Raw genomic sequence first — 26,609 nt, 5'->3', positions numbered from 1 at the left:
CAGCACCATGAACGGAGAACACCAGCGAGCTGTAAGCCGGTGTGTGTGTCAGCATACCCTACACACCAGTATAAACCTGTCTGCATGTCCTACACACCAACATCAACCGTGCCACGTCTCAGGTGCTTGCTTACTGCCTCCAGGTTAATGCACAACCCCGACTCAGACCCTCAGACAGCCTCAGGGCAATCAGGCTGCACTCTCTCTTCAGCTAAGCTAAGACCTGTAAGTTCTTCATGTCAAAAATGAAATGGGAAGAAGTCTAGAAATCAAAGATCTAGGTGGGCTCCCAGCCATACAGGCAGAGCCCTCTGCAGACGGCTTCTCCCTTCCAAGCCCTGGCCGCACGCTCACAGCACAGCGCAGCCCGCCAGGACCCACGACTCGGGTGACGCTTGATCTCCTGGCTCCAGTCCCTGCTGCCCTTCCCGGGGCTGGGAGCAGCCACGGGTGCAACTCGGAGGCAGATGCCATCATGGGCCTCAACTGCTGCTGGCTTGCGGCTTTGATGCAAGCCAGGAGCAAACACATGAGCCGCCTCACGGGAAAAGCCCACGTCACCCTCCTGCGACCAGAAGGAAACACCTGGCGTTTGATGCATCTTCAGCACCATTCTGCTTTCAAAGGGCTGCCCACTGAACCCAGTGGGAAAGCCCTCAAGAAGCCACCTGGCAGCAGTTTCCACTCTGGTGATGAAGGAGCTGATGAAAAACTGCTAGAGGGTCCCAGAAGGGCTTGGGCACCCTCCTGGCCCAGGTGGCAACAACCTGCTGCAGCTCTTTGCCAAGGTGGCCCGGGATGTGCACGAGCAGCTACCCAGGGACCTTGGGCAACCCTTTGTATCCTTGTGAGTGAGCACAAAGTGGATGGGAAAAAGCCTGAGGGGACAGGAGAAAAGATGCCTCCCTCCTCTTCTGGCCCTGGGGGACAAGGGCTTGGCGATGGCTTCAGTGTGGGGGTGAGGGGACAGCAGCTGCCCCGGAGCAGGGAGCATGGCAGGAGGGCACTGGGGGCAGTGGGAGGGTGACTGGGGAAAACTGAGCGAAAACAGCCAAGTTTCAACACAGACACAAGTCCTGGTGACACCACCTGCCAGGCGGTGGGCCAAAGCCACGCTGCCCCCGCCCAGTCCTTCTCAGAGCAGTCAGGCTTTGACAGCAGGGAGAAAGGGAAAAGGTGAAAATTCAGACAACCGGGTATTTTCCCCTTTTCTAATGCCAAACCGTTTCGTGAGGGGGAACAGAACCCAATCCCCGTCCTATCCCGACACGGGCAATGACAGACAGTCCTCAGAAAGTCTGATGCGAGGAGACAAGCCAGCACTACGTGACGTCTTTTCCGTTTAATTCCACATTTCATTTTGCTGACGGCTGCCAGGGTTCTCTCTGAGCCAGCGGCCCGTCCGTCCCAGTCCTGCCACGGAGCTCTCGGCCGTGCCACCGCGCTCAGGGGGAGACGGGGCTCCCCGGGCAGCTCCTTCCACACCGAGAACACGGGCAGGTTACGCTTCGATTTGGAGCTGAACGTCAGGAAAACCGTCTGAACTCCCCTTCCTCCTGCCCCTCAATTCATAAATTTAATAAAATAACAATAATAATAATAATAATTAAAACGAAGGCTTATTGGAGCTGTTTCTGCTCAACTTTCCACAGTCTCTTTTCATGTCACTCTCTGGAATCAGATTTTTCAAGAAATACTGTGAGAAAAAAAAAGAATAATAATAATAATAATTATAATAATAATAATAATTATAATAATAAAAAGCATCTGGAACCAGCTCAGAAGATTTCTAATGCTTTTCAGCTTGACTGACTTGGAGTGCATTGACCACACCGTTTATATTTTCTTCAGGTACCTGCAAGAAAACAAAAAGAAAGGTCACGCTCTAGCCAAAGCCAGGCAGGGACGACAAGGAAAGGACAGGCAGGAGCCAGAACCAGAACAGTCCCAAGGAGCCAGGTACTTCGCTGCTGGACACCTGACCTCCACCGAGAACGGACTCCATCCATGAGAGACACCCTCCAGTTCAAAAGCGCTAACCCCCAGCACCCCTGCGAGCAGCACTCTGAGTCAGAGCTGGCTGGTTTGCTGGCTGTATGGTGGGTGCTGATGGGGAGGCAACTGGTTTGGGCTTTTCCTCTCCTTCTCCTCTTCTTCTCCCCTCCTTTCCTTTTGTTGGCAATGCCTTTGCATGCCAGGAGCTCGCTCATGCAAGGCTGATGAGTTTAGGTGGCTGCCTCAGGGCTCCATGAAACCCTCCAGGGCATCCTACAGGTTTGGGACCCACAAATGTGGGTGGGGAGACCGTGTTGGGTGACAGAACATAGCCATCAGAAGAAGACAACTGCCATTTTGCTTGTGGTGGGGCATCCCAGACAGTGCAGTGTACCACCTGAGCTTTCTTATCCAGCCTTGTGACGAGACTTAACCATAGAAGTCCACATACAAAATTCTTAGTGGGTTATTAAATTATTATCTTTTCACACTTCCTGCAAGAAAAAGACTCTTGTAACAGAGATGCAAAAGATCTCAGAGCGACTCTCATCAGTAGAAAAGACTATCACAGGTTACATCGGACAGAAAAGAGGTGTCCGACCATTGCATAAACTCAAAGATGACACTCAGGGGACAGGCAGCTAACAGCTCTCGGAAAGTGGAAGGGGGTCTGAGAGAAAAAAAAAGCTGCTGCCAGAAGCCAAAACAATTCACGTTCAGTGAGTTGAAGAAGGGACTGTCTCCTCTGCGAGGTGTTTGAGTCCCTGGCCAGGAGTATGGTACCTGGATTCACTGGATGCCCCTCCAGAGCTCAAACAGTGGAAATACAACTGGACTGTGATTTTCTGCAAAGCTTTTAACAAAACTGAGGAAAAAACCCCAGGAGAAATACACAAGAAAAATGTTCAATTTTCCAATGGAAAGATTGAATAGGAGCGGCTGACTCTGATGAAGTGTGAACAAAAGTCAGCTGGGAAAGGAAGAAAATAATCTTAAAACAACCATACAGGAAATTCTTCTGGGTTAGAAAGAAAACCCCAGCAAACCTCCACCGCACGGAACAGGACTTTGGACAGGACTCTCCGCTGCCTCCTCTCCATCCTTTTTTGCCAGTACAGTGAACACTGCAGTGGGAGAAGCTGTGTGACTGCCTCTCCAGAAGATAATAAGGAAAGACACAGGAATCAATTTTGCAAAACACATTTTCTTAGTGCAGCACAGGTGCAGAAGGCAGCAGAACCGGCCAGCCCTGGCCAGCTGGCTGTGACCTGCACGGACCCACCTCCTCCCTTAAACACCCACTGCAAAATGCATGACTCTTAATGTCAAGGAAATGCTATCAACCATACCACGAACGTTTGGGCTGGATTTGCTCCAGGACAGATGTGTGAACAGTTCTGATTTGTAGGTCACATCCTAGTTTGCCACCAGTGGAGAAGTCCTACCCCTCCCAAAAGACCCCTACCCCAGGGCAGCCATGCAACACGTTCACTTGGCAGCCAGAGGGTGGATCAAAGCATCCACCATGAAGGGACAAGCAAAGCTCCAAACTACATCCCAGACATAGCTTTGGCCTCGCTAGATGCAAAATTCTGGGGAAGAAGAGCAAGACAGCCCTGAGCATGAGGCAGCGAGAGCAGAGCACCTGGAAAAGGGACTCTTCTCACTTGCTTTCTCTAGAGGGAGCTGGAAACCGTAGCTCTGTCCACCCAACCTTTTGTCACCCAGGGGACACACCAGAGACCTGGAGGGTCTGATCTTGGCACTGTCTCCCAAAGGGATTTCTTCTCATGCACAGGTCCTGATTTCCCGGGCAAACTTCTACAGCTACCTGAAGACCCGAGTATTAACACCCAGACCAAATACAAAATTAAACAACAACAAAAACCTTAAGATGCACAGGAGAAAGAAGATCAGGTCAAACGGAACAACAAGCTTTGTCAAGCACTCAAGACTGCTGACAACAAGTACTGAACAGCTTTAAATAAATAAAGGGAGGATGTAGAGAAAGGATTCAAGGTGCACTTAGAGCTTGACAAATGTCACTAGAGGTCAAGGTGTCTCGGTAGCAAAGTTAGGAAAAACAGGATGAAATCTAGGTCAGGGTCTTGGCCAACAAAACAACCCTACAGCCAGCAAACACACAGCCCAGCCCCCGTGCCTGGAGCAACGTCAAGCCAAGGAGGGCTCGGAATGCACCTTCCGCACGGTGGAGAGGTTTGACAGCTAGAATAGCCACTGTCCAGATGAAAAGGTTTTTAAAACCGTACAAAAAAACAACCCCAGCAAGTAGCAAGCAAAATGCTAAAACACTGATTTGAGTAAGGAAGACTTGCAGACCTTAGTGCACGGCCCAAATAACACCCTGCCAGCTGCTGGGGGGCTGGGATCTGCTGGGCTCACACGCGGCAGGATCAGACGCTTTTAAAAGGTGGAGCTGCCTGCAGAGTCATCACAATCGTTTGGCACAAGTTTTAAGTGAAATATCTATTTTAACTGACCGGGTTTAGTGCTCTAGATATTGCTTGACAACTGGAAGCACTCTACACCTCGTGCTCTGCACAGAAAGCATGCACCTGGGGCCACAGCAACAGGTAGGAATGCGAGGCAAAGCTAACAGTATTGATTTTAAAATGGTGTTTTATTGGCTTATCTTATCAGCACAGTTAATATTAAAAAAAATAAGACAAACATATATAACACTTTGACCTTTGCTATCTGGAATAATATTTACTTTTACTCTTTACACACATGACCTATAGGCTGCAAATGGTTCACACCAACTGTGAAAACCCAAAGTAATTAGCTGAAAAAAAACCCTGACTTGAACTCACTGGAGCTTTTACAGGTCAAAAGCAGGGCCTGAGCACTGAATTTACGGTGATGGAAGGAGAAGCGTCACGCAATAAAGGGCATGTTTAAGAAACAAACCCAAAAAGCACAAAGCAGCCGAGGTTTGTTAGCCCAAGGGCTACTGACTCCCTCCCTCAGGACTTGGGGAATGGGCTCCAAGTGAAATGCCGTTCTGTTTATGGCTACAGGCATAGCAATTTTCCTTTTTCAGGGAAATTCCTCATTTTTCAGGGTGTCCTACACAGCCAAAGGAAGAGCAGAGGTAGGCCCAGAAGGTAAAATATCAGCCAGTACAAAAGAGAAGAGAACCCTGCACAAACAGTGAGACCCTCATGCTGCAACTGCTGGTGGGCACTCAGGAGAACAAACATGGCAACACCCCTCCCTGCTCCAAAATCACATTCCCTTCTTGTGCTGACAGTGACGGCTGTTTTATCAGAGGCGTACACCACGAGGAGGAGGATGCAGGGCCAGCAGAGCTGATCAGGACTCTCAGATGGGTCTCAACATGCAAAAGTTAGGGCTGTGCAGGTACCAAGAGATGAAAGCAGGGGTCTGCTACAGGGAGGCTCTCCAAAAGGTTCCCCCCCCACACAGGCAACCTCCTGAGCCTTGAGCCATCGGCTACACTTCCAGGAAACCAGAGAGGGTTTATGGCTGTTTCTAATAAAAGCTGGTGACGCAGTGGAAGAGACTGCCTGTCACGAAGGTCTTTAAGGACCCAGACCAGTCTTTTGCAGGAGTGACACCCCCTGACCCAGCTTTGCCCAGGGTAGGGCTGGGCTTAGTTCAGGAGCCTCTGATCCCAGGGCCAGGACAACCAGGAGGCTGGAGAGAAGCTCTCCAGGTGAGCAATGTTCTCATAATGGAGTTTTCTCCCAGGGAAAAGAACTCCCCTATTCCAAAGAAGCTGTCTTGATACTCACCAATGCGTGATCAAACTTAAAAGTACTGATGTAGTAGGCTGGGATGTCAGCTGCGGCCAAAGGCTCAGAAATCTGAGCGACAATTCCACACTCATCTGTGGGGGAGATAAAAAAATCAATCATTGTGTGAATGGCACCTGTCAGTCTCACAGAACTCCTGGGTCTCACCAGCTCTGTGCCTACACAGAGAGGAGTTTCTCTGCACAAACTCCTATCAGAAGGGATCTCTGTAGCAAAACATGCTCTTTCTCAGGGAATCAGGCTCTTTGGGCCACCACAATACATTGCACATTTGATTTTACTGCCATCTTTTTGCAGCAGACACACGTAAATTCCCCAAAGGCACAAAACATTAGAACTGGAATGATTTTCAAAGATCCAAAGAAAGGCAATTAATGATGTTCGTAAAGGAAGCACCAAAACCTGTCTCATACATCCTTAACCTCCATTTTTCTCTAGCTGTTGCTATCAAACACTGCATCTCTGAGAGAGGAGATGCTGACCTGCTGGTCGGGCTGGACACATGGCTCCTAGACCACCACCGACCACAGCCCCTGAGACAGGATTTATATAGTTCCTCTGTCCCATTCATCGCAGATCAATGGTACGTTGCTTCTGGAGCACACATATTTAAACATCACATATTTAGAGGACTGCTGTCCCATCAGTGACACACACTGTGCCATTTCTACATATTTTGCCTCTAAGATGCATGAAGTGCATGAAAACTTCCTTCTGGTTACTTTTAGTGGTCTGGTGTGGAAGTTGCAATTCAATATAAAAATTGGCCAAACACTTTTCAGAAATGTTCGGGAAGCCTGTATTTCCTAACTGTTTCACAGACCATGGGAAGGAGCCGTGCTTTCTGAAGATCAGGCCTCTGTTGCCATATTCAGATCAGACTCCTTGAAGTTACAGGGGACATAGAAGTAACCACAACACTTTGCGGACACGAAGCATTTGCTCTGTGCTACCTAGGTCCGATATTCTTCTAGGTGGAGAAACCACTTGCAGGACTGGATGTGGAACAGTTCTATGAACAGGGCTCCTATTTGGACCACTATAAATCTGGACTAAATCTACCAAAGCCACAGAGTTGCCCAAAGACTGCATTGGAGTGCCTTTTGGCCACCAAGTTCAGTAATCTACAATGCACTCCCATGCCATCTTTTTGTCCATTTTTTCTCTTTAAACAGAGCCCTAGGAGCTACCTCCAAAGTCCAGCAGATGAACGCAATTCCGATGAAGCTGTCAAGTATGTAGCACTTTTAAAAGCACATTTAGAAGTCTGACTTATTAGGTAGGAGTCACACTCCTCCTGTTCGAAAATCTCAGCTTGCAAAGTCGTGTTAAGCTGCTGGCTCTTACAAAGCCTCAGATGGATTTTTCCATCATCCTTGAAGGCCCTAAGGCGAGTGACTACCTGTGCACCAACTGATCCCCCAAATGTTTACCTACCGAAGCCAAGAGGCTGCCCACCAATCCGCACCATCTTCCAGAGTTCTCCAGATGCACTTGTAAACAACAAATTATTAGGAAATCTGTAAAAGGAAAAGAACACCAAACGCAGCAATTAAAACACAGCAGTGTGTCCGATTCTGCCTGCGGGGCTGCTGCTGTTCCTGTATCCCTGTGCTGTTTGAAGCCAACAATAGCAGCAGCAGCAGCTCAGTGAAACGGAGAAAACTCAAGGCAAGTGGGACAGATGCACCTGCCTGCCCCTCCAGATGTCCTGTGGCAAATCAGCACCTGATGCTGGTAGCATGCACAGGCACCCAGAGGGCACGGAAAAAGGTTTCTATGAAACAGGCTGTGCCCTAGCTTTATAAATGTCAGGATTGTTACTCTGAAGGCTTGACGTGAGCTGCATTCAGAAACACTGAGGGGCAGAACGTGTTTCCGTACCTACCCTCTTAACCAGGTGAATGGGGACCACTGGTTTTGTGTCTGAGCATCAGCAGTGCTTTTTTCCATACCATCCCTGGGATTTCCCCAGGATCTCCACAGAGATCCTCACTTCGTAGCGGGGGAAAGAGACCAGTGGCTAGAAGACTTGCCCAACGTTAAGCAGGCAGCCTGGGACAGAGAAGGAACTGGCTGCCCAGGTTCCCCAAGCACCAGGCTGCTGCTCCAGTCCTCTAGCTTCTCCTGAAGGCAGACAGAGGTTTATTCCAATTAAAGTCGAAGAAACTTTCAAGGGGGCAATTAATAGTTTGCAAAATGAGTCCCTAGGGCAGGCAAGAAGCAAAGCTAACACTGCACTGTGTGTCAATAGCCAATCTATGCATTGCATCTCAGTGCAGCACCCTGTCTAGCCCCCAGACCTCAGAGACCTCTGTGATGTGAAGCTGCAGAAGTAGACACAGACGGAACACGCTGGTATTTGCTCCCTAGCTGACTTTCTCCCTGCCAGATAAACGAGCCATGGGCTCCTGCTGCACAGGGGTGACTCAGTACATTATCATCACAACAAGATTCTGCACCAAGCCCAGCCATGTGTAAAAGCAAAGCGGGAGGACAGCATCACCGATGTCCCCACCCTGCTTTTGGCCTTTAGCAGTAAAATTTCAACTTACGTACACCAGACTTTTTTGGGTTTTGCTATTAAAAGCACAACTCATGAACAACGGAATAAAAATGTCAAAATCACTTTACTCCAGTGTTCCTCCTTCAAAAGTGAGATGACCCTACGTTACACTGGCTAGCGATTTCACTGAGGGCTTGGACAAACAAGCCCAAAGTTCAAGAGCTAGAATTAACATGCCAGACTTCACTCAGAAAAGTGACAGAGTGTACAGGCACGTGACACACACACAATGAGGCTTCCAAGAATTAACATGGAGGAGCTTCAGCTCCTTCCTGCTCCTTCAAGAACATCCCAGTTCTTTTTTGGGGTCCAGGGGACTCTAAGACCAAAACTCACCTCTGCTGTGTCTGGACATCCATGACCAAGGAGATGTAACCCTCAATGAGAGAAAAGGAGAAAAAGCGAATATGTCCCGAGTCTTCATTGCCCACCACCGAGTCTTTTACTCTGAAAAAATAGAAAAGAACAGCGTTAACTGTGGCTAGAAAAGCAAAGGAAGATTTTTAAAGCAGATAAAGCCAGTGAAATCAGAAATGTTAATACGCTGACTTACAGAACTGGCACCAAGTCCTGATACGTTATACTGCTTTTGGGCTTTTGGATTTTGCAGGGGGGAAAAAATGCCAATCCCCACAACTGACAAAACTCTCCCACCTTTGCCCCAGGGTCCTCTCACAGGTGAGCTGTGGGCCAGGAGGCAAAGGCACCGAGGGGCAGCAGCACAGCCAGCTGTACATCCTCTGGTCATATGTGGACACGCAGCACATCATCACATTGCTACCCTTCGGTTAAATCTGAAGAGGCTCATCTTTACAAAGCCAGCAGGTGTCTTGGCACACCCCCAACCTCCTATTTGGTTTCCACCTGTCAGCACAACCCTCTTGAGCCTGTGAAACCTCCCTCCCTAAGTGCAGGGCACTGCAGCAGCATAAGGCCAAAGCCAATCTCTGGGCATCGTGCAGAAGCAATGTGAATTGCTGCCTCTGGACGCCAGCCACACCTCCCCCAAAAGCCTGTCTCCCTGCCGGGACCTACCCATTGGAGTAAAACATGACATCCATTAGGAGTGTAGCAACAGTGGGAAGGGTATCTGGATCCAGGCTGGTGACGCAGAACATATTACTTGGACTGGAAAGGGGATGAATGACGGGCCTCTGAACTGAAAGAGACAGACACACACAGCGATGAAGCCACGCCTGCAGCGGGTTCGCGTCCCACCTGACGTGTTATCCACACACCTGCAGCGGCTGCAGAGAACGCCGCCAGTGCCTGTAAGAAAGCTGGTCACCGTTGAAGCCCTGCTGGCTCTAGACAGGGACTGAAGAGCCTGGGGACAACCTGCTCTTGTGGTGTTCTCCCCAGGGTACGAGGCACAGGTCAGCTCTCTGCTCGGAGGGGCTTTCAGGTCATCGTGTGCATCCACATGAGGCAAGGGGCAAGCTAAAGGAGGTGCCAACACAAACTGGAACGTAGAAATAAATTCAGGCTTCCACCGTTTAAAAGGCAGGACTATGGAAGGCACCTCTCTGGCTGTAGTTGCTGGCAATGCACCCTCTTTCCCTGCCTTTCTGGGGGCCTGTTTTGCTGTAGCTACAAAAATTAAAACCCAAAAGCTTGACAAACATGTAGCCAGCAGCTGAGAAGCAGCTGGTATTCAGGCACGCAACTATTAAACAGAGCAACACCACAAATTGCATACCTGTACCTAATCAATGTGTGTTTCACTGAGCCCTTCCTTCACACTTTTTGTATGAAGCTCATTTTTTTTAAACAAGATAATTTATAGCTATCGAGTAACGAGGCTGAGTGGCACTTCGCAATAACTGATCCCTGCTTTGTTCGGTTATGGGTACAAAATTACACACAGGTGTGTAGGTAAACATACGGACTCAAGTCGTTCCTTTTGCTAATTGTGCCCTTTGCTTGATGCTTGCTCCTCTAGACTGGAAAGATCTTGAGGTTCTGTACAGCCCTGGGCTCACTGTGGCCTTGATCCTGGCTGGTACTGAAGTGTGAAAGCTGAACCACCATATTCTCTGTGAATCAATCACTGCGATTCTACAATGAGCTTTTATATAAGCTACTTTCCTTTGAAATGTTGAAACATGGAAATACAGGCTACAGACAATGTTATTTTTGCAACTGAAATTAACTGTACTTTGACCTTCTGTCCTACAAAAGGCATGTCTCCTCTAGAGATGGGAAGCTAGCAATACAAGGCTCCAGTTCAAAGCTCATCAGCATCGCTCAGAAAGTTAAGCACCTACTCAAATCGTTGCTTGAACTGGGACAGACTCAGGCATGAGTTAAAGACAGTTTATTATTTTACAACAGGATAAATATCCACCAAAACGCTTAAGGAAGGTAGGAGGCAGACTGTCATCCCCATGTGCCAGGGACACCAACGCCGAGCCCACGCTGGTCCTTACCTAGTTTTGGTTTGACAAATCCATTCGTTATCCCAAGGTCGTCGGCAGCCACTGTCTCCCCGTTCACCACTCGGAGGATGGTGAACTCAGCAGCCAGTGTGTGCATCACGAAGGGCAGGTCTCGCTCACGTACCTGAAGGTGACAACAGGATTAGCTCATGATGGTATCCACCAGAAGGCAAAGTACGCTGCAGGGGAGGTTACGTACTCTCAGGGCACAGAAAAGCGGACACATCACTCCTGCTTGAGCCAGCAGACGTGTAAGCACAGGTGTCTAGAGAAGCACACTTGGCGGTATCACCGCAAGTATCAGTAGGATTAAGCACCACAGTGCTTTTAAGACTGTGGAAAGAGCGTGGAGACGATCAAGAGGGAGATGTTTCCCCTCTTTTCCCTTCCAGAACTCAGCACTGCCTGTTCTTCAGCCTTGTTTCCTAAGGAAACGAAGCTTACGTGGCTGTGCCCCACGTACATGCACACACGTGTGTGAGACAGAAAGTCTCTGTCTGTCCCCAAAACAACTTTGGAGCCTCTTGGCCATCATCAGCCAACCTGACAGCAGACACCGTGTTCCTCTAACTTGCAGAAAACCAATGTCTGAGTCATGGTGGATGTACTGGGTTTGCGTGGCAAGGTTTTGGTAGGGGGGGGGCTACAGGGGTGGCTTCCGTGAGGAGCTGCCAGAAGCTTCCCCCGTGCCCGACGGAGCCGATGCCAGCCGGCTGCCAGCCCCACGGAGGCCGTGACCCGCGGGCAGCAGCGCTGGGGCAGCCCCTGGCAGGGCCCGTGGCCCATGGGGAGAGGAGCCCGGGCTGGGGCAGGGCTGGGGACCCCGCGGGGACCCCCCGGGGCAGCTCCTGAGGGACGCTCCCGTGGGAAGGGCTCCCGTGGGAGCAGGGGGCGCAGGGCTGGCTCCCGGGGCAGGGACCCCACGCTGGAGCGAGCGGGGCAGCGTGCGGGGGACGGGGCGGCAGAGACGGCGTGTGAGGGCCTGACCCCAGCCCCATTCCCCGGGAGGAGACAGAGAAATCAGGGATTAGGTTAAGCCTGGGAAGAAGGGAGGGCTGGGGGAAAGGTGTTTTTTCTGATTTGAATGGTAATACATTAAACTAATTTTCCCCAAGGCGAGTCTGTTTCGCCCGTGATGGTAATTGCTGAGTGATCTCCCCGTCCTTATCTCGACCCACGGGCCTTTCCTTGTGTTTTCTCCCCCCTGTCCAGCTGAGGACGGGGGTGATAGAGTGGCTTTGGTGGGCACCCACCTTCAGCCAGGGTCAACCCACCACAGCGGGAAATGCTGCCAGTGCCTCCACTACGGGAGAGACCGCAGCGTGGGCCAGCACTCCCGTTCCACACCTGATAACCCATACCAACACATCCTCCTCCCATGGGAAAAGCTCCTGAGGTGTCACTGAGCCTAACTACCAGGCACAGAGCTCTGGGGAAAGCAGACTCTGGTAATTCCGCTGCTGCTCCAACAACTTGTTCCCAGGAATGTCATTAGAACTGCCCAACTGAACCTTCATCCTGTGGCAGGTAGGTAACGCCACCTGGTCCTCTCATGCCCTCTTACCAGGATGAAGTCCGTCTGATAGGTGGAGAGCATGAACACCGAGATGTTTTGGTCAGCTAGTGGTGCTATTACTGACTTGGCAATTTTGGTCACTCCGATGGGCTGGGAGCCGGAGAAGCCACCTCCACCAGACACCACGTTGAGGGCAAGCCATGTCGCATCGGCCACGCTCAAGTGTTCCGAGGAAGGGAGCTCTGCAAAGAGACAGGGGGGGAGGACAGAGGTTTGGTTTAGAGGCAGAGAGTGCCAGGTCCACCAGCCGGTCCGTATGTGGTTAGCACAGACCTCAGAGCAAGGAATGAGATGAGCCCACTTATCCGGCCAAGCTCCTGGGCTTCCCACACTGCTGCACAGGCTGGTACTGTGCCGACCGTGCCGCTTTTTAGATATCCCGATCGCATCAACTTCCACTGCGGGATTCACACAGATTTTCAAGGACAAAACCGGGAACTACATGAGCCTCAGCAATTCACTCGGATGCTGTGACCAGCACTGCTGACTTCCCCATGCAGAAACAGCCTGAGGTCTTTGACTTAACTCGAATCCCTTCTATCACACAATTTCTCCAAAGAGTTTACTCCAGCTTTTCTGGTCTCTTTTGTTCCCTTTTTCCTGCTCTAAACCCACATTTTCTTCTCATGGACTTGAGATGGAGGTTGACAGAGCAGCCTGGGGACTAGCCCAAGGCTTTGGAGACACAGAGCAGGTACCCTATGCATCGGCAGGCTGCTGTCTCCATCTCTAAAGCAGAAGACAAGAGCTACACAGCTCTGTCAGGGATAGATGGTGTAACATACATATGAGAAATTACAAGCTGATCACATACTAAGATCATGGGAATCTTTTTAAGAATAACCCCAGTTCCATTCCATTTGCTTCTAAGTCTATGGTCGGTCGGTAGTAAAAATGTGCAGCTAAACCACTTAATACAAATTATTAACTGTTTTTAAGAAACTTTAATATATTAACAGCCCGTAAAACCAGACGTGGACTCTGGAAAGAAGGCATAAACTTCTCTAAGACTCCCCGGACTTTGATTTGGCAAATTATAGAAACAACCAGTTCAGGTCCAGATCCAGACTTACAAATGCGTAAACCCGGTTAAATCTATGTGGCGTAAGGAGCCTGCCCTCAGATGCAGATCCAGCCAGCAAAGCCACGGCAGAGGTCTCAGCAGAAACCTACACACTTTGCTTAGAGGTTAGATGCAGCCCAGTGGTTCGAAAGCATAAATCCAGTATTGCTGCTCTTGCAGGCAGCACCCTGGCACCGCAGGCACATCACTTCATGCCTCCATACCCACGTTTCCTACTCTGTCCACCCACTCCTGGCTCCTCCACACAGTATCCTTTCCTTCTCCTTCAGCAAGACCTTTGGAAGCTGTTTCTGTACCGATCCAGACACCATGTAATAAATCCATAACCTCACACCCCCTGAATCCCCAGGCACCACTGCTGTGAGACAATGACAGCGCTGAAAACCCAAAATGAACTGAATAACAAATACGGTTCATTTTGCTCTCCTCAATAACCTCAATTGTGTGTGGCATGAAAATAACCCTGAGCAAACACACTGCAAACAGTGGGGACACTGAGGGTTCTGCTTCTGCATTTTGATGTTTAGCTTCATAGGCCAATGTTTCTTTTTTACTGAATAATCAGAGCTTACATGGAATGAAAACTAGACACCAGGGAGAGGGGGTAAGTTTGTGCATTAATCAACAGCATGTTACCTCAGAGAGACCACTGCCAAGTTGCTCGGAGAAAATTATTGCAGCAAAATACCATTTTCTGATCAGACAGTCCTTTGCATCAGAAAATCACCCCCAAAACAAAGCTTACTACATCAACTGGCATGGAAAAGCAAGGGCTCAAAACAACTGCTGCTGATCTAATAAGCTGCTGACGTCTTTTTTTCCTTTATTCCCACCTCTGCTCCTTGCCTGTGAAATAAATAAGGAGGAGGAGGGAAAAAAAAAAAAAAAAAGAAAAAAGAAAAAAAACATGTGTTCCTTCTTTGGATGTGCATTTGGTCCCTGGCAGCACGGAGCGGGCAGGCGCAGGCGAGGCCACCTGCACGTCAGCGGTATTTACACTTCCATTTCCCGCATCCCAAAGCCATTAAAGCAGCCAGGCAACTCAATCACAGAAAGGTCAAGTGACACCTTTCCTCTCCGCAAACTCATCCCCAAAAGCCGCCGGCAGCATGGCTGCCCCAGTAACTGCGCCAGCTGCGCAGGATGCACGGGCTGCCCCGCGTGCTCTGGGGTCCTGTGCTCGCTGCCCTGTCCCATGTGCCCAAGCCTGCTAATGACTCGTTACCAGCAGCGAGAAGAGATCACAACTCCTTTCTCCCTCTATGAACAGAGTAGATGATATTCCTGCTTTGTACGGACGGCACGGGCCTGGCTGCAGTTCATTAAGTACCAGTTGAAATACTGGTTTGGGTCAGGAATGAGATGAAGATGCAGTATTTCACGGTGGACGGAGGCACTATCGCGTTTCCCTTCGGCAGTAGTGGTGCTGGAGGAGCTGCCCCAAGAAGACCTCGTCAACCTCTTCCTCTAGGGGCAGAGAGGCTGATTTGCCCATCGCATTTGTAATTACTGGAAAGTGTTGATCACATTTGGTTTTCTGTGTTTAACAGGTCCTATGAGGTGTGACAGGGGCCATTGTATTTGCTTAAGTAACCTGCTCTTCATAATTCAATTAGCTTTGCGAAAAATATACAGAAAGTGACTGAAATACCAATTTTGGACACTGTTTCCACTAGGCAGCCAGATGGAAAAGTACAGCCCAAATTTTAATGAAACAAACCCAGGCTACAGGCTCGACCGATTCATCTAAATAGTATCAAGTGAGCCACGCGGGAAGGTGTTTTGCCCAGGAAACTGTTAAATGTAGAAAACCCAAGGAGAGCTGACAACACCAGACATAACGTTAACGCAGACTCAGTGAGGCAGAATAAGGTAATAAATAAAACGCAAGATGAGGAATCGCCTGGGTTTCAGCACCAACCCACCGAACTCACCATCTCCAGCACCTCCCCCTCCAGGAAAGCAGAGCGCCCGACCCCCCCAGCCTCAGCCCTGCAGCATCCCTGTCCCCACAGAGATCTCCGCGGGCTATGAACTGCAACTGGTTTATCAGAGTGCAGGTCACTCCTGCTTCTGATGACAAGGGACATACCTCTGGCTGAGGAGGACCTCTAAGGGGTCAGAGACTTGGGCTTTGTGTATTATAATCAGGGTCCCTTGTTTTGACTCGCATGGGGGTGAAGCCTTCAGCTTTTCGTGGGTTTGCCGTAACACTTTGCGGACCTGCTGCATGGCTGGTGGGCTCCGATGGTACCGCTTGCCCTTGGCACAGCGGTGTTCTCTCCTCCCAAATTCTCCCTGCCGCATGAGATCTGCAGTGCCATCAAGCAGACAGACAGATGCCATGTGGGACGCTGCACCACCCAAGGGAGGTATTAAACAAACGCCAAGTCCCTGCTCAAACCAAACCCAACAGACACACGTCAAGTAAGGCTTAGGGCGTGATTTACACCACTTAGTCACATCACAGGTGATTTAGAAGGTCAGAGGTCTGCCCGGGGCCTCACTGCCCCATTTGGCAGGTACAGTTGAAGGTAGCCTCCATGGCACACGTCATCCTGGAACACGAGGTGGTGAGTATCATATCGGCCATAATTGGCTCCTGAGCTCAAATAATCAATACCACTTCCAGTGAGGACAACAAACATTGGCCAAAACCCAAATAAGGATTGAATTGCTGCCACCAGAGCGCTACAAAACGCTGCAAGTACTGCGAGCTGGTGCTCCACGTGGCATTCTTAAAATACCTTTAAGAGGATGCCGTCCAGATGATGAGCTTCCAGCTCACAGATCTTTGCAAGCAGCCGAGGTGGTCACGGAAAGCAGGGAAGGAAAAGCTCCCGTGTACAGCCCTGGCCGAAGAGCCAGCCCGATGGTGGGGTCTGTACAACAGTGGGAAAACAACAACTTTCCACCCTGGGGATCCCTCAGTCTCCTGCACAGACCCCTCAGCCTCGGGTACAGCAGGAAGCAAAGCACTGGGAGAGAATCCTACCCCCCTGGAAGAGCCCTGGAAAATGCGCAAAATGCTCTGGAAAAGTGCCATCAGGATTTTTGTCCCCCTTTCAGTACTTAATTCAAACGGGTTCAAATTTCTTATAAAAGGGTTATAGTTAAGGGGGGGGGGGTGTGTGTGTGGAAACTGGCAGATGCACAGCTCTGTAGCAGAAATGCATCTCACCTACCCACACTGCTATCTGGATCGGTGCGTGCCAAGCCCTGCCAGCCAGTGACTTACCCCTTCCTCCAGAAGGACACCCTTCTCTGTAGACCTTGTTCCCCTTGATGACATCTATTAGCTTTCAAGTGAAACTGTGGATAGACAATGGATTAATTGTAGTGCTTGGACAGAAATGATGGCACTCAGCTGGTTTGTTTCTTCGGTGTGGTAGGCCAGATCATCTCCTAAGCGCTTACCTTCGCTCAGTACACGAATTTTTGCATTATAGCAGAGTACTCTGGGTGATGTGCTACTCTTTGATTTGTTCTGGTATTCCGAATGAACCGATTGCTCGCTCAATTCATTATTACAGGACTTACGTTTACAGCCACGGCTAACTCCAAACGTTAAAAAATAATTAAATTTTAAAATACTGTGGAGTTTTTGACCAGCCTTCTGGCTTTAGATCCCTTACACTGTACTTATTTCACCTTTTATAGCCTCCCTCTGCAAAAATGACAGCTAGACTCTTGCATTTATTAAAAAGATAGAGAAAAAGGCTCCTGCAATAGCAGGACTCCAATGGTCAGGCATTAAAAATAAAAGCGCTGCCAACTGCAAAATTCATGATAAATAGGGAGAGCTGTCGCCAATGCCTCTATGTGGCAGCACAGTTTATGTATATATATTTTTAATAGGATTTTTATGTTTATTAAAGGGCTCTCTTCCCACTGCCCAGTGGAAGCTTTTCATTGCTCTGCAGTTTTAAAATCCCATCTTATAATGAAGTGAGGGATTATCTCAGGTTGTAAAACCTGCTCCAAAGCCTGGGTGTCTTTCTGACTTGGCTGTTGGCTCCATCACGAGCCGCCGAGGAGGGGCTGGAGGGGCAGCGGGCGCTGCAGCTGGGTGCTGCTAAGAAGTGCCGGCAGCAGCCCAAGCCAGAAGGGGTGCATGGGGAGCTGGGGTGCCCAAGGCAGGTCTCCGTCACCCCCTGGTGTGGTTTCCCTGACATCTAATCAGGTGCGTGTGTTTGAACCAGAGGTCTCCACTCAGAAATCATTTTAGGAACTTTTTCTCCTTGAAGTCACTGTGGGAACTGGCCACGTGAGCTCAGAACCTGGAGGGGAGAACGGGAGGGCTACAACCACCTGAGCCTTGTTGCTTCTGACACATTAGGCTACGTAAACATCCCTTTAACGTTAGGAAATGGAGCACTTCGTTTCACTTCCAGAAAGCCTCACGAAAGGGGCTAAAGCAGGGTAAAGATGCCATCTATCAGTTTCTATAGCGTGCTAAAACCCAGCAAGAGCCCTGAAGCTGGTCCCGCGCCCAGCTTCGTGTGTCCCAGCCCCCACTACTCCAGAGGCACGAGGATTATTCCTGCAGGATGCCCTGTTTCTTGTTTCACTCTGATGCAAGGACAAGCCCAAGTGATCCAGCACTGCCCTTCCCCCACAGGGACCCCACCAGGGCAGCAAAAACATCTCTGGGATGTTACAATGCAAATCATAACCTTTCAGAGGATGCAAATACCCTTTCTTTTTGCCTCCAAACACACACGCTGCCAGCTTCACACTCAATAACCAGGAGCAAAGACTTTTGCTGCCACACAAATTCTAAGCCAGCCCCACAGGCAGTCTGCAGCGCGGTGCGAGACGGCTGCCGGGCAGAAAGTCCTTGGTGTCAGGTTGATTCAAGTGCCACAGAGCACTCCCACAGCAAGGACTTACCTAAGCACAATAGCCAGGCAAGATGAAAGCACACCGCTTGGCTTCGCGCTGGGAAACGTGACGATTAGGTCCAAAAAGTTAATGCTTTTGTGCATAAGAGAAGGAAAAAAATCCCACGGCTCTGATTCAGCTGAAACCATCTCACACGCCAGCGAGCTCAAGCTTGTCCTGAGAAGAGGTTGTCCCACTCACAATGAAGCGGCTCTTGCAATTTTTTCCATTTATGCTAATGGTTTGGTCAGCTGCCACCCTCTCCAGAGCGCAGTACCGGGGGTGGTCATAGAACAGTTCGGGTTGGAAGGGACCTTTAAAGGTCACCCAGTCCAAGCCCCCTGCCATGGGCAGGGACATCTCCAGCTAGATTAGAGCCCCATCCAGCCCACCCGTGAATGTTTCTGGGGATGGGGCATTTACCAGCTCTCTGAGCAACCTGTGCCAGTGGTGGAGCCAGAAGGCACCAGCCCTGCGAGGAGAGCAGTGCCTCCAGCACCGCATCTCTGCCCCGCGGCACGTGCTCTGGTTCAGCCTCAGAGGGATGAACAGTCAGGGAGACATCTCATCCAGCGGCACATCAGGAATTTTTAAAGTGCTGAATGTTCATTAGATACCAAGTGCTACCAGCAAATGGGATGGCAGGTTTCTCCAGGATCACAGCAGACCATCAAACTTCAGGTTTTGTCTTTTTTATCGCTCTTTGCGCATCCCAAACTTGCTCCTGATGGGAGATGCCTGGGCACCTCTGCAGGGCTGGATCCACAGCCGGGGAACCTCACCATCTCTAACTGTGTTTTTGACATTTTCTCCTAACAGAGCATGCAAAACCCAAGGTTTTTTTATTCCAAACTCCCTCAACAGGGAAGCTGTGAAACCTGTCATCTCATTTTCCTATTTAGGTATTAACCCACTCACGAAACTGTCAAAAGAACATTGTTAGGTTCATAAACTCAAACACTCTGCAGTGAGGAAATGACAGCTTGACATTTTATATATTTAACCTCAATGTTTCTTGTGCCTCAGTTTCCTATCGATAAAGTGGGTTCATAAAAAACCTATTTCCTCTAAATCTTGCTCTCAAGAAACAGCTGACCTGTTTAGCTCATGTTTATATACATCTCACAACTGAAGCATTTCGCAGTTAATGCAAAAATCAGCGCTAGGCAGACAAGCAGCATGGAAAATTCCTGCCCAAAGAGGGAGTATGGCGAAGACTGAAGTGTCTGAGAACAGGATGAGAATGGAAAGAACTGAGAAGTTTTGCTCTGGCCTCCCTGAGCATCTTTTCTTCGTCATGGTTGAGTTCATGCTAGTGCTGTTCTAGGGATATTAAGGTAGGTTTGAAAGGCAAAGGTCTCTCAATTTCCACTATCAAGACCATAAAAGACAGCCAAAGAGATGATCAGAGGGAAAGAAAACAAAAGAAAACAAGAAGGAAGCGAACAAGAAAGCACTCAAGGGAAAAACAAGCACCCAAGAGCCTGGCAGAGCCTTGCTCCCTGGGCTCTGAGCAGCCGGCGCTCACACAGCACCCAGTATGGACCAGCCCTCCCCAAATCCACACCCAGGAGTGCTCCCAGAGTAACGTCGAGCGATGCAGCCACCTTCCTTCACTTCTCACATGACACTTATCTCATACTGGTCCTTGGCTGCTGTTACAGATTTTCTTTCAATTACGGATTAGCTAAATCTAAAGGCTATTTATGGGTTTACATTAGAATGGGCAAACATACTCAGCGCAATTTTCTCATCTTTTCCTGACAATTCAATTCAAACTCTACCCAGCGTAATAACAAGTTTGAATATCAAACTAGTCATGTGAATAGGACAAATTACATACACAGGGAATTAAACACAGTGGCCCCAGGTCCCATGTCCATCTGATGGAAACTACTGTTACTGCTCACAAGCAAGGGAGCTCTCCAAGCACTTCACTGGAGGGAAACGATAAACACATTCATCCCACCTTTATTTTATAAAAACTGGGAAACTCAAAAACCTGCTTCCGAGAGCACTGAGGTCATCAGGGCATTTCTTCAGGCCCCACTCTCACAAAGAGAAATAGCTCCTAACCAGACACATCAAGTGATTTAATACTGAATATTTCCAGCCACCTTGGCAGCTACCAGAGAGACCATGTCAGCTCAGCCATCCCTACTGAAGCTCCACTGGCCCTGTAAACAATTTGCAGGGGTACGTGAGTATTTTGAATTTGAAACAGCCAGGAACTTTTTACCTGGAGTATCTCCTTCTTCTAACCAGCCCCACTCACCATCCCATACAACACGACCATTTCTGCAGGTGCTACAGTCAAGCAGCTCTCTAGCAAGGGCCGTGTGAGATGTTTGCAGGGAAGGGAGGGTACCCTGCTGTGGAGGTTCTCCACTGTTACCTATCTGCCCACGTACCTGCATGAAGTAGGAAAGTCTGACAGCGCTGGAGACATCATACTCAAAGATGGAGAAGTCGGTGTATTTTTACCATTTATAGCACAGTTCCACAAAGACAACCCCAGCACAGCCTCCACGCCCAGGGATGATTCTGCTTCTCCTTCCCACCTGGGAACACGTGCATCCCTTTCCCAGCAGATGCCAAACGGATCCTCACCTCTGCTGACAGGGACACAGCCTATATGGAATTTGAGGACTGAGATGAGGTAGACATAGAGGGGTGGCACCTTCCTAGAAAGCTGCCTAGCTAGTCTGTTAAAAGCAGCAGAAGTGGCCACGCATTTACACTTGTTTCAGAGCTTGAGAAGGAGTATGTGCTAATTAAAATTATTCTTTCTGCTCAGCACGTCCTCAGCTGCATTTGTGCAGAGCAGAGATGACGCCATGTGGCTGACTGATCTATTTACACCTCTGGAGTCCCCTGCTCATCCCCATCCCTGTTTCCCAATTAAGGGTGCAGACAGGAATTTGGGCTGGTTCCAGCAATCAACTATGCCTGGCACACCCCTGGGACTGAAGAGACAAACCAGTGACTTTTACCCAACGTAAGCTGTTCAGGATCTCTCCGCTGCCTGAAAACAAGCAAGCAGAGGAACCTGAAAAGCCTATTCCCAGGGAAGAGCTAAAATAAAGTGCATATTATTGCTGGGGCTTGCAGTGAATGCAAAAAGCCAGCAAAAGCAAGGTTAAAACTGCTCTTTTTCTGACTTTAAGTAGCAAAGGTGAGAAGCATGCTGCGTTCAGAAACACACTGTACAGCCTCTGGGTCTCTGGCCTGGGCACGCTTGGTGCTCCCGGGAGCAATCGGGTGGCAGAGCAATGCACAGGCACCTGAGCACCCACCCGGTCCAGCCCAGCACTGCTGCTTACCTGGGGTTCTGCCAAAACATCACCCAGCAATACGCACCGGCTCCAGCTGTGAGCCCACGTACCCCCACCATAACAAAAGTACCCTTATATTTGTAAAGACATCTCCTGAACTCTTTAAAAGAGAAGGCACAGCTGAGAGCTTGTGAACAATGTAATTCAAAGACAACGATGGCACTGCAGACAGGTAACAAAGCTTCTAGAAGATGCGCCTTTGCTGGCTCCCCAGCTGGCGTCCCTGAAACACCAGTGGCTGCAGGAGTGATTTTAACACTTTCGCAGGGATGGGGCTGTGTCTCTGCACCTCAGGCCTCCCTCGGCATGGGCTACATTTCTGCCACGTGCCGGGCATACAGATCTGGAAAGCAGAGCCAGAATTCCAAAGCAGCTGACCTCCGAGGTGATGAAGACGAAGCGCAGGGGATGAAGCTCTCCCACTACAGTCTGCCTTGCTGGTTTTCACCTAAAAGATGTAGATGCTGGCAGATGCCCTTCCAAGGTGGAGGTGTGGGTCTGTGCCCGTGGACGAGGTGTTTGCACTCGCTTAGAGCTGGAGCTGCCTCTGGCAGGCATTCCTCCAGCAGAACACAGCTCCCTTGTACAGCTGTGCTCCCGGATTTGGTAACTATCCAAATTGCCACCGAACAGCAAGCAAATATTTGCACAAGTTCGTGGAAGTTTTTTACGGAAGAAAGGAGCAATGATATTTCAAAGACGAATACAGTATGCTGCAGGTAGGAAGATTTTTGTAATTGAAAATATATGCAGAGGAGCCCACATAACGCTAACTTTCATCAATATTCAGAAAAATAAGTTAAATGTTTATTCTTATTCCCACTGCTTATTTCTTTTTTAAATATGGGGGAATTAGAGTACATATCAATTACATGTTGGAAAACACAAAACTGTTTGCTGATCTCCCACAGCATTTGAGTATGAGCCAGCAGTGTGCCCAGGTGGCCAAGGAGGCCAGTAGCATCCTGGCTGGTATCTGAGATAGCGTGGCCAGTAGGACCAGGGCAGCGATTGTCCCCTGTACTCGGCACTGGTGAGAGTAGTGTGGTGGTGCCCCAAATCCTGGATTCAGTTTTGGGTCCCTCACTCCAAGACAGACACTGAGGGGCTGGAGCACATGCAGAGAAGGGCAACGGAGCTGGGGAACGGGCTGGAGCACAAGTCTGACCAGGAGCGGCTGGGGGTGTTCAGCCTGGAGAAAAAGAGGCTCAGGGGGGACCTCACTCTCTACAAGTACCTGAAAGAGGTTGTAGCGAGGTGGGGTCAGTCTCTCCTCCCAAGTAACAAGCGACAGGATGACAGAAAATGGCCTCAAGTTGTGCCAGAGGAGGTTTAGATTGGGTAGTAGGAAAAAAATTCTTCACCAGAAGGGTTATGAACATCGGAACAGGCTGCCCAGGGAAGTGCCTGAGTCACCATCCCTGGAGGTATCTAAAAGACATATGGATGTGGCACTTAGGGACACAGTTTAGTGGTGAACTTGGCAGAGCTGGGTTAACAGTTTGACTCGATGATCTTAAAGGTCTTTCTCAACCTAAATGAGTCTACGATTCTATGATTGCAGCACTGCAGCACAGCATCCCTCTTCCAGATTTTTTTATTCTGATTGCCCAGCTGGCTGCTGACTTGGGGTAAGTAAAGCTGCAGGCTGTTTCACAGGTGCCCCATCCCTGCCAGACAGAGCCAGACTACCTGCAGGGATGCTGGGGCAGAGGCAAGGGCTGCAGCATTGTAGATGGATGCTGAGAGTCCATCACAGTGGTCTGGCCCCAGCAGACAGGGCTTACCTGCGTTCCTCTGCCACTAGCCTGTGAGGTGACCTTGAGCACATCACATCCTCTCCTCTACTTGTGTCTCTCACGTTAAGAATTTGGTTGCTGAAGCTCCCTCTTGCAATACACAGGTGAAATACTGGCACCACAGAGCACTGCGGTTCCTGGATGTTAACAGTAAAAGCACCAAAAATAAGCTCAGGAGACGTGACTTGGCCACCCATCTTGGTGCATTTAAAGGAAGCAGATGCCCTTTATTTGTCTCTGGGTGTTTTCATTTCATGCAGTTTTCCCCAAGACACCTGTGTCCACAGCACCATGGCACTCAGAGCCATCCCCAGCAGTGTCTGTGACACTAAGTTGAGGGGTCCCCCTGCCTCCTCTTTCGCTCTGAAGGAGAAAAACCAGCAACAGCTGCAGAAATCCAAGCAGTTGCTTTTTTCTCCCCCCATTAGGCTCCAACCTAAAACCAAAACAAGTGACTCCTTTGGTCTGCATCTGGAGAGCAGCTGGATCCCCTTGCATTAGTGAAAGGCCAGGATTTCCCAGGGGGAAAAGAATGTGTTTGCAGTGCAAGTTCCCTTTGCAGGAGGGAGATCTCCAGCCACATGAAGCACAATTTTCCTTTAAAATTAGCAAATATTCCTCCCAGTCTCAGCTTCCCCATCACCAAGCAAAGAATTAGCATCCCTGTGTCAACTTGACAGAAAGTTGAACTTGACAAGCGCCAAGTGCTGCACTACAGCCTTCCGGGCGCTGCAGGCAGAGGCCACAAACACTGCCTGAGGTCTGCTTGTCCCACACTAACCACGTCCCCAAGCAGTGACAGGTTCTGCTGCACACCTACCAGACCTGCCGCAGCCCAAGCTGCTGCACCAGAAGCAACCAGCAGAACTCTCTGAAGACTCACCGAGTTCATGTGCCCATCCCTCCTCCCTCCCTGGCTCAGTATTTAGTACCTGATGAGTGTACACGCTGGGCTTTGCAGGGATTTTGCTGCTACAATCATTTTTCCCTGGCTTCACGGAAGTCCCCAAGGCTGACTGTAGTCCTTCACCTGAGCCTGAAACAAAGGCTGTGGCGAGAAGAAAAGCCCAGTGAAGCTGTGCCCCCGGCGGGTACATGAGATCTCTGTTCCTGGATGCTGCTGCAGTCTTGTGTGCATCCTGGGTCATGTCTGGGTCCAGAGCCACAGACAGGGCTAAGGCAACAAAATGAATGAGAAAGGTCATTTCTAATGTTCAAGTGGGTCTCTGATGGACAGTGCTCCAGCAGGGCTCTGCAAGGCAAAACTTTTACATCACAATGTCAAGCTCTCGAACTTTTTAAGTTGTTTTTCTGAATGCCTCCCTCCCCTTGTTCCAGTTCAAAGATGCAGAGAAGACATCTCTCTTGGAGATGTTGTGGAGACACACCAGTGACCACACTGAGTCACACCAGGGGCAGTTTCAATAGTGTCCAATAACAGATGATCACACAGGTCCATTTTGGGTGTTCCCATCTCACCGTGAGACTACAGAACGGATCCCAAGCACCGCCCAAACAATTACATCAGTTTAAAAGGGACTTTCAGGGCAGTGCAGACATACCTGTATGTCTGTGGGCAAACCAGAGAGAAACCTGGGAGTGCCGGCTACCCAACCCGTCATTGTGAGGATGATGCCTGTTTGCCACTTGTCATCAGAGCCCATCATCATAAAACCCAAAGACTGTTCCTGGCTGCCAGCTATGCAGACCAGCTGAGTTCTGCTCTGTCCAGGGTGGTGGCTGAGGAAAGGATTCACAGCAGCTCAGTTTCCAGTTTGTGAGATGTTTCTTTCTTTCTGCCTCCCCTTTCCTACACTATCTGTGAACTTGTGGATAGACTGAAATACCTTTGGTACTTCGTTGGAACTAGGAAAAACCTCCCTTGGCTGGGAGGTGCCGAATTATTCTAGAGGTGACATCCATCTTTGCCATTTCCTGGAAAACCAAGTACGCAGGTGCGAGGGCTGCACATACTCACTCAGGCTGATCCTTTCAAAACAGCAGCAGAAGAAATGGTACCTTTTCTATAGATATAGTCCTTAAAACTATGGCTTAGTGTGCACAAGCCAACATCCCTCCAAAGGCATCGTGTGAGGCACTGGTGGGGAGCAAACCTTCCCCTCCTGCCAAAGTGACAGATCTGCCAGAGGTCTGGGATTTACCAGCCAGCCCGGAAAGAGGCCAGGACTGCAAATGATGCAAACACCAACCCTCCCCCTACCTCTCCACCACCCACCACCACCACCCCCCACCTGGTTACATGCACGCCTTAGAGCTGTCCTCCACCTCTGGCCCAGCCAGGCTGCAGCATTTCATCAAAAGGGGTCTGAGCCACGAGCACCTCGCCTGACCCTGTAAAGAAGGGGCTGCTATGCTGGAGGGAGAGAGGTGTTACGTTATATTTTACGTCTCAAAATCTGCTTATGATTCAGGGAGAGACAACTGCTACGCACCCCCCACCTGGAGACACGACTGCTCCCAGAAACGGGATGCAAAGCTCATTCTGTGCTTTATCCAGCGGTGCTGCTCACCGGAGGGGTGTGTGCAGCCCCACCAGCACCCGGCTGTGCGCTCCCCTTTGCCCCCCTGCCCTGCTCCCTGCCCAGAGCTGCCGCACCAACCTTGCCCTCTTCCCTGCTTAGCAAAACCACCACTGATTTTATTTAAAAGGTATGAGAGCAAGTCCTCCAGGTACACTGAACCTGCGCATACAAGCTGGGGAGAGAAATGAATGCAGATGAGTTTATTTTTGCATAGCCTCCTACTACCAGAGCACCGGGAGTTGCTAACATTACATCATCCCCACACCCCCGCCCCCTCCATGGATCAAACCCTGCAAAGGCACAACGCTTCTGCTGAGGCTGCTGGAAGCAATAGCCATAGGAAAATTAACTCTTTGCTGTGCAGGATGCGTGCTGCACTCTCCGGTGGCCAGTCGTTACCCAGCGCTGGGTTTTTTTTGTGGTTAGCCATCACAGAAAGGGATCTCTGAATCCTCTGGGATGAGCAACCCCAGCAACCTCTGCCTCCAAGTATCGATCTAACAGAACAAGTCTTTTCCTAATAGGACAAAGAGTGTGAGTTGCTCCCAGCCTGTCCCAAAGGCAGGGCTAAAGATGGGCTAGAGAAGCC

General features: G+C 49.8%; 1 protein-coding gene across 1 annotated transcript in view; it reads right to left on the bottom strand.

The window, feature by feature from the left end:
* Window positions 1–1,177: 1,177 nt before the first annotated feature.
* The window catches only part of CASTOR2 (cytosolic arginine sensor for mTORC1 subunit 2), a 124,239-nt gene continuing 98,807 nt past the window's right edge, over window positions 1,178–26,609 (bottom strand). Inside the window, exons 3-9 of the mRNA XM_040613373.1 lie at window positions 12,364–12,557; window positions 10,791–10,923; window positions 9,397–9,520; window positions 8,698–8,808; window positions 7,233–7,315; window positions 5,775–5,869; window positions 1,178–1,855 (exon numbers count right to left, since the gene is read on the bottom strand). Of these exons, the coding sequence (XP_040469307.1) occupies window positions 1,790–1,855; window positions 5,775–5,869; window positions 7,233–7,315; window positions 8,698–8,808; window positions 9,397–9,520; window positions 10,791–10,923; window positions 12,364–12,557 (806 nt within the window). The 3' untranslated portion in view covers window positions 1,178–1,789. The remainder of the gene's footprint in view (window positions 1,856–5,774; window positions 5,870–7,232; window positions 7,316–8,697; window positions 8,809–9,396; window positions 9,521–10,790; window positions 10,924–12,363; window positions 12,558–26,609) is intronic.

The sequence above is a fragment of the Falco naumanni genome, chromosome 1 (genome assembly GCF_017639655.2).
Source record: "Falco naumanni isolate bFalNau1 chromosome 1, bFalNau1.pat, whole genome shotgun sequence".
NCBI lineage: Eukaryota > Metazoa > Chordata > Aves > Falconiformes > Falconidae > Falco > Falco naumanni.
This window is presented reverse-complemented; position numbering and strand designations above follow the sequence as displayed.